This window comes from Salvelinus alpinus, chromosome 20 (assembly GCF_045679555.1).
Source record: "Salvelinus alpinus chromosome 20, SLU_Salpinus.1, whole genome shotgun sequence".
Lineage (NCBI taxonomy): Eukaryota > Metazoa > Chordata > Actinopteri > Salmoniformes > Salmonidae > Salvelinus > Salvelinus alpinus.
The window spans coordinates 34,941,822-34,953,657 of record NC_092105.1 but is presented as its reverse complement, the minus strand read 5'-3'; the positions used below and the strand labels follow the sequence as shown (position 1 = coordinate 34,953,657).

General features: G+C 41.7%; 1 protein-coding gene across 1 annotated transcript; it reads right to left on the bottom strand.

The window, feature by feature from the left end:
- Positions 1-477: 477 nt before the first annotated feature.
- Positions 478-7,309, bottom strand: LOC139546737 (putative methyltransferase DDB_G0268948). The gene is made up of 7 exons (XM_071355469.1): positions 7,115-7,309; positions 4,457-4,660; positions 3,698-3,858; positions 3,067-3,280; positions 2,698-2,798; positions 2,208-2,345; positions 478-830 (listed from the first exon to the last, which is right to left on the bottom strand). The coding sequence occupies exons 2-7, from the start codon at positions 4,565-4,567 to the stop codon at positions 740-742; spliced, it is 816 nt and encodes a 271-aa protein (XP_071211570.1). The 5' UTR covers positions 4,568-4,660; positions 7,115-7,309; the 3' UTR covers positions 478-739.
- Positions 7,310-11,836: the final 4,527 nt, after the last annotated feature.

Below are 11,836 nucleotides of genomic sequence, written 5' to 3'. Positions count from 1 at the left end.
ACAACAGGCTTTGTACTGAGCTGCACTACTACTAGCTCACTAAAATAGTTAATTATAAACAGTCAATATCTGAAGTACTGGTCCAAGAACAGACCAAAGGTCTTCTTTCAGTTGGCATAATGTGATGAATTTGGTTGAACCCATGAATAATGCATATTAAAAAGAAACCAACAGAAAATCTGGGGAAATATGGCTGCGTTTAGAACAGCAGCCCAATTCTGATATTTTTAACAATCACAACCACATCTTTTTCAGACCTGATCAAAAGACCAATTAGTGAGAAAAAAATCAGAATTGGGCTGCCTAAGTATCAATTGTCTCAGATTAGGAGTGCTGATCTTGGATCAGATACCCCCTTGTCCATGTTATATTTTTCATTGTGATCTAAAAGGAAAAACATCCTAAAATCCACACTCCTAATATTACTCTGAGACACTTGATACGGCCCTGAAGTTAAATAATATTCAAAAGTTACAATTCTGTCTACAGACACATTTTATTGTCAATCTCAGGCAAGGAAGATACTAAATGTGGCAACCATTTTGATAATGATGTGACTAAGGCTAATAGTTTGCTCTACATTACAATGTATAAAAGAAAAGAGACAAAACCAAAGGGACTTCAATGACATCTTATGTGAACAGAATACTACTTCTATTAACAACAGCTTAAACATGATTGACACAAGCTTAAGAAACATCTGTCGCCACACAAACACATTCACACTGTAAAGAGTGTTTCACTCCGGTTTAGACGCCAGGACACAGAAATACTCCAGCGTCACCTCCATGAGTGTGTCTGGTGATGTGACTCCCATCTCCTTCAGAAACCTGCAATATGACATCAATATATTTTATAAAATAATTCCAAGTGGAATAGACAAAAAAAGTGGCATACAAGTAAATAAAATAATTAATTATTTTGATTATTTGTTCATTTAATCTTTAGTCTAAAACAAGGGGGGGGGGGGGGCTAATCTGACAGATGGAATTGTTTTAAATTGGTCATACCTATGGATCATTTAGCTATTTGATTGAGAATTTTAGGACCCCTTTAGGTATAAAAATATAAATATGAAAAGAAAAGACAACTAAAACCGATAGAAACGCATTGAATAACACGTTCATAAATGGCAAAAAGGACTGTCAAAAAATATATCAGAAGAAACAAGGTTTTGAAGTGTCTGTCCTAAATCTAGGATATATATTTTTTAAACTCAGGTATGGGGCCTCCCGAGTGGCGCAGCGGTCTAAGGCTGGAGGCGGACTCCCGATCACGGCTGTATTGGCCCAGCGTTATCCGGGCTAGGGGAGGGTTTGGCCAGCGGGGGGTCTTTACTTGGCTCATCACACTCTAGAGACTCCTTGTGGCGGCCGGGCGCCTGCAGGCTGATCTCGGTCGTCAGTTGAACAGTGTTTCCACCAACACATTGGTGCTTCTGGCTTCCGGGTAGGTCATGTTTCAGAGAACGCGTGACCCGACCTACGCCTCCCGAGCACATTGGGGAGATGCAGCGATGAGACGGGGAAAAGGGTGTAAAATACAAAAAACATAATAATAATACAAATAAAAAAAATAAAACCTCTGGAAATATTTATATTTTTTACACATATTTAACCTCTTTTTTGGGGTAGGCACAAAACTACCTGCACACTTCCATCCGTTTTTTAAACCTGTACTGGTTACCTTCAGACGGGTCCCGTGACACTTGTGGGCATCCATTAGTTTGTAGCCCTAACGGTCCGGACGTTTCCAAACAGAATTTAGCACATCGACGGTACTGACTTCAGATGAGACTCCAGGCACTTGTAGGGGTCGTAGAGCAAAGCGTAGAACACCATCGTGTTCGTGAGAGTCTATCCATACAGTGGTCAATAGTTTATAGGTCAAACTGTTCGGACGCTACAGAGGATTTTCGGGATGTCTCATGGTCTGACAAACACCACTCTAGCTCTGTCACCTTTCACTGCAGATGTTGAAGTGTGACACTGGCGGATGCATTGGATTGAGACGCATCCAATGCAAAAAAACAGACACAGTATCTCTAGCTTAAACTGACGGGTTTTGATGGGGATTTTTTTGTTATGCAACTTAGACTGACACACCGGTTTGTCAATCGACCCCACCGGGTTAATTTGTTAATTAGCTAATTAATTCATCCATTCAGTCATTCGTTCATTCATCCGTTGATTGATCAGGGTTGTTACCTGTCGAGTGTTCTCTGCAGCAGTGCGGAGGCAGCATCAGGCTCGGCCCTCTGGAAGGCCTGGTACATGGAGAAGGACTCCATGAAGCCCACTATGTTCCTCACTGAGATCTGCTGCTTCAGTGGGATACACTCAATCCTGAAAGAAGAACAGATACCCACACACTGTTGAATTGAGAGGAGAGTCAGTGGATGCCCTAAGCTCCCAAGGGGGCCAAGAGGGTTAAGTCAAGTAAGTCATAATATTGAATACTCCTACAGTTTATTGAGTACAACATTTGATTTTGACCACGGTCGGAGTCACTAGGTGTGAGTACATTACTTCTGTATGTATGAATATATATATATATATATATATATATATATATATATATATATATTTCATTCTCAAATAGAAACTCAGAGACACAGGGTCAAAGTCACACCATGAGAAATGTTTTAATGTGTAACAGGCTGTTCTACTGGGTTCCCACAGAGTCTGTATGAGTTACCTCTCTTTGTCAGGGAAGGGGATAGCAGCGTAAAGCTCCCTTAGTTTGGTGTTGGACACTGCTACCTGTGTGCTGGTGTATGGTAACAGCACCTTCTTCAACTGGGGATAGCAAAGTCAAATCTCAGTCAGGAAACAGTCAGGAAAAGTGTTACTTATATCAAACAAAGAATTGTGAGGGTTTGTTGTATCATACAAGTGAAATGTCTCAATATGGCAGCAAACAAACATTTTGTAAGCATAATGTAGATGAAAACAACAATTGTACTTAGTACCCAATGAAAATAAACATATGACACACTAAACCGATTAAGTAGCATTGGTTTGTCACCATAAAAATAGAATGTCATTCTAGTTCTGTGTTTTTCACCTCATCATAGATGTCAGTGAGTCTGTCCCCACATGAGCCGTAATGGAGTCTGAAGTTATCAGCAAAGCCAAGCAGAGCCATGCAGCCGCAAGGCTTCAGGACCCGGCCTGCCTCCAAGAGCAACCGCTTCTGGTCAAACCAATGGGCCGCTGAGGCTGCAGTCAGTAGGTCCACAGAACCATCCGGAAACGGCAGCTCCTCTGCTGTCCCTTTCCTGTAAGTATTAAGACACAGCACCAAACATTGAGGATTTCTACATAAACTAACATATTAACTAGGGGCCTATTGAAAGTGGGAAGCTACTGCTGACCTTTGTGCTGGGTGTAATTGACCGTCTCTGCAGATTGCCATCACTGTTTCTTTTTAAACAACATACACGTTGGTTTTACTAGCCAAGTGTGGACCAAAACATTTATTCCCATTCAAAATCCTATTATGCCTAAACCCTAACTCTAAATCTAACCCTAACCCCTAAATAAACCTAACCAAACCTAAAATAGCAGTTTTTGTTAATGTATGGGGAATGGCAAAATGTCCCCACTTGTCACATTTTCCTTGTTTTACTATCCTTGTGAGGACTTTGACCTCAAAAGGATAGTAAGGTTAAACACACATAGACACATTCAAATACCTGTAGGTGATGTTGTTGAACCCTGCTACTGCCCTGGCCTCCTCCAGTTGGCACTCGCTGATGTCGATGCCCACCACTTCCTGGAAGTGTGGGGCCAGCAGGCGTGAGTTCTGCCCCGTCCCACAGCCCAGGTCCACAGCTAGGGCATGAGGCTGGACTTTCTGAAGAGAGGGGACCAGTGAGACACTATATAACTAGCCTTCACTAAAGGAGAGTGATAGCTAGTGATAGTGTAAATGTGATGATCAATACAACTGTTCTAGCTACATTAGTCATTTACAACATTAACAATGTCTACTGTATTTCTGATCAATTTGAAGTTATTTTAAAATTGACAAAAAAAATGCTTTTCTTTCTAAAACAAGGAAACTTCTAAGTGACCCCAAACTTGTGAACGGTAGTGTGTGTGTTATTATATATAAAACTCTGGTATTTGCTAAATAGGTATTTCAAGCTTACGGTAATAACGTAAGATAATGGATGACAGTTTAGTGACCTATTGTCGCAATACTCAAAAGCATTTAGAAACAGGAAATGGTTCAGATAATGTTTGTATCGGATTTAAAAATGTCATAGTCCTGAAATATTATGGAATAGAAATGAAAGTGAAAAATGCCCTCTCTCGGACACTGTGTGGAAGCATTACACCAAAGACTTATCTTAGATAACCTAAGATTTGTCTTAGCTGCCAACTGTACAAGTCTAACGTCATGTAAAAGACACAGTCTATAACAGTAATATTATCTTTGCTTGGCTCACCTTCCTTTCCAGGTAATGCAGGATGATGTCTCTGATCTCCTCTGGGGGTACAAAGCGGTACCTCTGGTAGATAGAGGCATGGTGTTTCTCCTCAAACAGCCGGTGGGTCATGGTGCTCTGCTGTCGTCTGCTCTGCTAGCCTAGTGCTCCTTCCAGCTTGCAGTGACTCAGCAGACAGACACAGACCTGCTCCTTCACTAGGACCTTTTAATCATTACATAGAAGGAGGAGATACATATAAGGAGTAGGACAGAGGAGGCTACTGGTAGTAGTCACTCAGTCACAGAGGTTTAAAGAGACACCTGAGCTGCTAAGATCAAATAACTTGTCACCTCTTGACAAATTGCAAAACACTGATTTGTGTGTGATGTTCTTGTGTGGAACGATAATGTCCGATAACGGCCACATTAATCACATGCCTATAGATAAACTAGTGGTTTAAAACATCTCATACATATTTCCATTTTATTTTTTATAAAAACAGTCAAACGCCTGGCAAAAGTTTGTTATACATGTACTGCATGCATTTATACTGAACAAAAATCTAAAAACACAACGTGCAACAATTTCAAAGATTTGACTGAGTTACAGCTCATAAGGAAATCAGTCAATTGAAATACATTTATTACACCCTAATATATGGATTTCACATGATTGGGAATACAGATATGGATCTGTTGGTCACAGGTATCTTACAAAAGGTATGGGCGTGGATCAGAAAACCAGTCAGTATCTGGTGTGACGACCATGTCTCATGCAGGGTGACATCTTCGCATAGAGTTGATTAGGCTTTGCTGGATATTGCTGGATATTGGTGGGAACTGGAACACGCTGTCGTACACATCAATCCGGAGCATCCAAAACATTCTCAATGGGGGACATATCTGGTGAGTATGCAGGCCATGGAAGAATTGGGACATTTTCAGCTTCTAGGAATTGTCTACAGATTCTTGCAACATGGGGCCGTACATTATAATGCTGAAACATGTGATGGTGGCGGCTGAATGGTACGACAATGGGCCTCTGGATCTCATCATGGTATCGCTGTGCATTCAATTTGTCATCGATAAAATGCAAATGTGTTCGTTATCCGTAGCTTATGCTTGCCCATACCATAACCTCACCATGGGGAACTCTGTTCACAAGGTTGACATCAGTAAACCACTCCCCACACACATGGTCTGCAGTTGTACAGCCAAATTCTCTAAAACGACATTGGAGGATTATGGAAGATAAACATTAAATTATCTGGCAACAGCCCTAGTGGAAATTCCTGTAGTCAGCATGCCAATTACACGCTCCCTCAAAACTTGAGACATCTGTGGCATTGTGTTGTGACAAAGCTTCACATTTTGTCCCCAGCACAAGGTGCACCTGTGTAATGATCATGCTATTGATTCAGCTTCTTGATATGTCGCAAGTGGATGGATTATCTTGGCAAAGGAGAAATGATCACCAACAGGGATGCAATCAAGTTTGTGCATTTGGAAAATGTCTGGGATCTTTATTTCAGCTCATTAAAACCAACACTTTACATATTGTGTTTACATTTTTGTTCATTGATTGTGAAACTAGACTGGGTCCTATCAAACATTTTCTAAACAATAGCAAAACAGAAGAACAAGTACAGACATTTAATTAGTCTTCTGAAAGTTTGCAATGAAGTTATACGCAATTATAATGTCAAATATAACAAAATCACCTTACACAATGTAATGCAGCTTGTAGAGCTGTGTGTTTCTCTCATCTGAAAATTTCACCACAAGCAACATTGCCAGGACTGGTTGGACTTTTCGCGGGTAGGAATGCGAGACAATATATCCACAGGAAAGTAGAATTAAATCATATTTTCAAACCCCTGGTAGTGCCTGAAACACGCAAACAGGATGAAAACACATGTAAGCCATGCATGGCCATTTGCCGAGATGCTGCACGTGTTTCTGCACATCCTTCAGATGATGCCTACCTGGTTAAATAAAGGTTAAATAAAAAATAAAAAAAATAAATGGTAGTGTATTCACATTCCTAACACCTTAAAGTTGATTTCATTATACTTTCCTGCGGATATATAGTCTCACATTCATACTGGCATAACTGACACATTTACGAAAGCTAAACACCCCTTGAATATGGCCGGTGTCAGTAAACCTCGGTGAAAAGGCGTAATTAAATTGTTGCCAGCAGCACAGTAACCAATGCTGTGGATAACATGAAAACAGCCTAGCCAGTTCTGTTAGGGCAAGTAAAATGGTCAGAGTGAGGTGTTCTCTCGTGTGTCTGTATAACGTCAGCTGGAAAGCTAGCTTGGGTACTTGACTGCGTTGTTTGGGCAGAACGCTCAGATCAACACTACTCCTCGGCCAGAGCGTGCAGTGTGCGCTCTGAACACAGAGCGAAATGTTCTGAATTTACGAACTGACAATCTGATAACATTGTGAAAATTAGAACGTCAAGAACGCACTCCAGATTGAATTTACGAATACACCCTCAGTTAGGTGGACGTAGGTACAGCAGAGAGTGGCAAGGATAGGGAGACTTGTAACAGATAGCGAAAACAATTGCTAGTTAACGTTACATAACTAGAAAATACTTCACGTTGATGAGGTTAGTTATGCGACATAAAAACCACATAAGCTAGCTGTCTACACGGTTGTTTACCTGCTGTCTCACAGAAAGCGCTCTGTCCACACCCTAATCAACGACACTCGGAAGCAAGCCTCTTGAAGTAAACTTCAGTCGCCAAACAACCTCACGAATATATAAAGACAAATGTTAATATTGAAACGTAAAAAAGCTGCCAAGCAGCTGTAACAACTTCTTATTCGATTAGGCTTAACGGCGATTGGCATCCAACAAATGTTGCATTACCGCCACCTACTAGACTGGAGTATAACTCTCATACTTTCCTTTAAAAAATACAACAAATACCCTACCATCTAACGCTACACTCACAAAAAATAATAAATACCATACTCCACTATTTAAATCTATTCAGTCCTACTTCAGGCCAACAGCCTGAAAGGACACACCCTGTCAGGCAACTACAGTCCTGGAGGGCCTGATTGGTGTCACACTAGTTCTCCATCCCTAGCAAACACAGCTGATTAATCAAATTGCATTCTAAACTGAAGATCATGATTAGGTGAGTATTGGAGTCAGGTGTGTTAGCTTGGGCTGGGGCAAACCTGTGACACCAATCAGGCCCTCCAGGACTGGAATTGCCCACCCATGCGTAACTCTTCTGATGTCAAGTCTCGCACACCCAAATACTTCTCTGCAGCTGTCGCCACAACCTCTATTTTCTGCGACTTACGCTCCATCCCCGCAGTACAGTTGATAACCATTGCTATAAATGTCAAACGTATATCACTTGTTGGTTTATCCCTCAGTACTGGTAAAGGTTGCTGGATCAAATCCCTAAGCTGACATGGTAAAAACGTGTCTTTCTGCCCCTGAGCAAGGCAGTTAACCCACTGTTCCCCGGGCACCGAAGACGTGGATGTCGATTAAGGCAGCCCCTCACACCTTTCTGATTCAGAGTTGTTGGGTTAAATGAGGAAGAAACATTTCAGTTGAAGGCATTCAGTTGTACAACTGACTAGGTATCCCCCTTTCCCTACTCACACCATTCCTCTCAGGATCCCTCCCTCATGACCCATCTTCCTCTACTTTCTTCACTGCCTCAGCATATGACAACTTCTGCACTACTATAACCCTGGAAACCTCAACCTGCCTCTCTCGCACAGAACATTTCTGATACCCAGCCCCATGGGCACCCCTACAATTAACAAATACCAATACTTTTCCCAATGCTACACAATCTTTTGTCTCATGCCCTTCTGCACAATTCTCACACCTAGGAAACTCCCTCCTACACACTGTTGTCACATGCCCATAAGCTTGACACCTGTAACAACGTAATGTATTCAGCACAAAAGCTTGTACAGGATAATTGATATATGCTAACATCACCTTGTTGGGCAAAGACTCAACATCAAAACTCAAAAGAACAGACAATGACTATTCTGTTTCTCCACTCATGTCACCCTTTCTACGTAGCACCAAACGACGAGCATCACAAACATTGGGAATCTTCCTCTTCAGTTGGTCAGCTTTCACATTTCCTTCTACCCAGTAATTACACCTTTCAATGGCACCCTTTTCTTGAGAGCAAAATAATTCACATCTCTTGCCCCCAGTCGTTTAACACGGAGCGCCTACTCCCTCTGACCAGCAGAAACAAACAATTATCACAAGACCCCTTCTGGTTACCTTTACTGATTCCACAGCACCCAACTCTGTTTTCACCCACCCTGAAACCACACATAGATCAGCCAAAAGGCAAGGGTACACTTTTTCCACAACTTCACCTACTGTCACAGACTCATCTTTATCCTGACCCTCAGTGCAAGCATCGGGCTCTGAGAACTTCACCACACCTACCACCTTCGATACTTCACCCTCCCTCTCTCTGTTAGACCTCCTCTGCCACTCTTGCCTCCATTCCTCTTCCATATTCCAAGTATAATTCTCCTTATGATAATACTGCACTTCTTCTGACCTACATCTTGTTCTTGCCTTGTCAAGAGATGCCATTTAACCAGCTGTCACAATCTCTGTACAATCAGCACGAACCCCTCGGGATGTAGCGCTCAACAGTGCATACCACTTGTAAAGCCAGCTGTAACAACTCTGCTGCCAGTGTCATTAAAGGAGGTGCAGGGATTGTTCCGTTCGTTACTGTTGTCTGGCCAAATATCAAATGAAAACATTAGTTCTGCTAGACAATGCAAAGAAAATAGGCAACACAGTTGGTCAAAATAAGTAACACGTTATTATGTTAAATTACGTGAAATCGCCCTAAGAATTGTTTTGAAAATTATGGTTTCTAGTTACATACCATGTAAAAGTTCCTATTAGACTAAATCAAAAGCCAAACCAAAGAGACAACATTTTACTTTTTGTTATTAGAAAAAAAAAACTTGCTTCTCCCCACCCATTCACAAAAACTTACAGCCTCAGCTAACTTTCACACACTAGAAATTACCCAGACCTCACAATGCTACATAAGCCTACTATATTCACACACACTGACACAAGACTTGCAGTATTCGGGTTTCTGTACCAATTAGCCTAGGATTCCCGAGCAACAGTGCCCTCTTGCTCTGACTGTCAAGGCCCCCATTAGGTGTCTCATGAATGGTGCTTCACTGTCTGTTAGTGCCAAGTGATACCTTTTTTGTTTTACCCAAGTGTTACAGGCAGCAGAGCTAAATAAAAACTCAGAGATTATGAGCATGAGAGAATAGGAGCAATACACAATCCAAATAAACGTAAAAATAACATTTTCCGCGAGCCAGCACTGCTTTTCTATGTTGTTTTTGCCACTTGTTGGAATCAGATGAAGATGTTGGAGAGCAGTGTTGTTATAATTGGAAAGATGTTATCAGGAGGCTGGCCAGCCAGTTCCTCTTTGCATTTCATATCATAGTGCATCTGCAGCAGAGAATCCCTCAATCCTGAACCGCTCATTCTAACAATGACACAATGGTCTTCGGCTACCCACCCTTTCCAAAGGGATTATTTCTTCAGCAAGGCAGCCATCCTTAGTATTCGTTTTGGGAATGCTGAATAGAAGTGCCTCGGGGCAGTAGCTGAAATAACTTATTACTTCTTATCACTAAAATCCCTATTTTTCCATATCTGGCATATGAACATTTAAGCATCTATAGGGTTTTCAGCAGTATTCAGGCATTTCAGTCATTGCTGAAGTGAGGAACTCATACTTTTTGTTTGTTGAAATCTGCTGCTGTGCACAACACATAAGGATGCATTTCAATCTATTTTCTTAAATGCGTCATATTTTCACCAACATTGAATGAGATGTCAATGCTTTCCCCTCTATGTCATCATCAGTTCCATGATAGAGCTACTAGTCAATTGGCCCTCTCACAAAGCAAATATGACCTGGTGCAATGAGTGTCTGCTCTCTCTCTCAAACAACATGTGTTCACGACAAGTCAGTGTCTGATTAATGGCCATCCACTTCCACGATATACAGAGCAGGCTAGGGGTCAGATTTATTATACATCTTTTGTTTATATGTGTCAGCATTATTCTGTAGACTCTGAGGCCACAATGACAGTAAATAGAGTGTATCTATACATAGTGTATATAGAGTGTATCTATACATTCTTTACTCCTGTGGTCTGGTCCTGATCTGTACTCATTCTGATCCCCTGGTGTGACTGTGGCTCCAGAAGTGATGTGGGACTGAGGGATAGGAGTTCATCCCTCTTTTGCCCCAGCTTGGCCCCCTTATTCAGAGAAAGTATGGATGTGAAACAACCCGCTGTTCCCTGCCCTATATCACACACAAACACACGCACACACATGCACACACACGCACAGACACACACACTTTCCATGCTTTGTGGGGGTGGACATCTGGCACAGCAAGCTGCTTATTTTGTTCCGGGAGTGGAACACACCTTCCTTTGAATGTTCTGGTTGGCTATATTTTACCAAACATTGTGATGGACTCAAGGGGTATGGAAAGGCATATTTTCCTAAGGCAATGTTATTTACTGTTTCTTCTGTGATTGTTTTACAGATGTCCCCTGCTATGCCCATGCAGTTAGGACATGCTCCTGTGACATCCACTCTCTCTACATCTTACCACACACACAGATACACACATGCAGGCTTACACACACACTCACACAGACACACAAAATGAAAAACCATGCTGGAAAGTCCTCTAAACAAGCTTGTATCCATGAAGCAAAATCTCTAGAGACTGAATGTGCTATGCTAGGTACTTTTCCCTGTATATACTATTCCCTCTGCTTTGAGTCAATGTCCTCCTGTCTCAGTGACAAACTGGGTCATTTGGTCTCACGAGATTACTCCTCCGAGGGATCCTATGCTATCCACACACACACACACACACACACACACACACACATACATCTCATATCACAGGCTGTGTTTGTCTGCTTGTGAAGTACGTAAAACTGGAGCCAGAATGACAAACTATATTAGATAAGATACCACTCATTGGCAAGCTTTAGTAATATAAATGTACACAGTAATAACAACTTCCTTAATTGTTCATCATTAACTAAATATTGAAGTTTCCACAGGGGACACATCATAGTCTCAGTCATCTGTAGCTAGTCCTCTTGCTTGCAGGCTAGCAGGTAGAAATAACTGACTCTGACCACAACCTCAGTCTCTGGGGAGGTCACCTCCATCACAGCCAACAGTCTGGAGAGGACAGAGAGAGATGTTAGATGTACTGTTAAATGATACCTTTACATTTCATATTATTCTGTACGTACATCTGGGGAAGCTCCAGCTCCACGAATTCTAGCTAGG

Bases quoted from the DNA above. Each gene is read 5' to 3' on its own strand.
- LOC139546737 (XM_071355469.1), bottom strand. From the start codon at position 4,567: ATGACCCACCGGCTGTTTGAGGAGAAACACCATGCCTCTATCTACCAG. The intron at 3,281-3,697 runs GTATTTGAATGT...TAATACTTACAG, and splicing joins TTCAACAACATCACCTACAG to GAAAGGGACAGCAGAGGAGC. The intron at 831-2,207 runs GTAACAACCCTG...GTCATATTGCAG, and splicing joins CTGCAGAGAACACTCGACAG to GTTTCTGAAGGAGATGGGAG.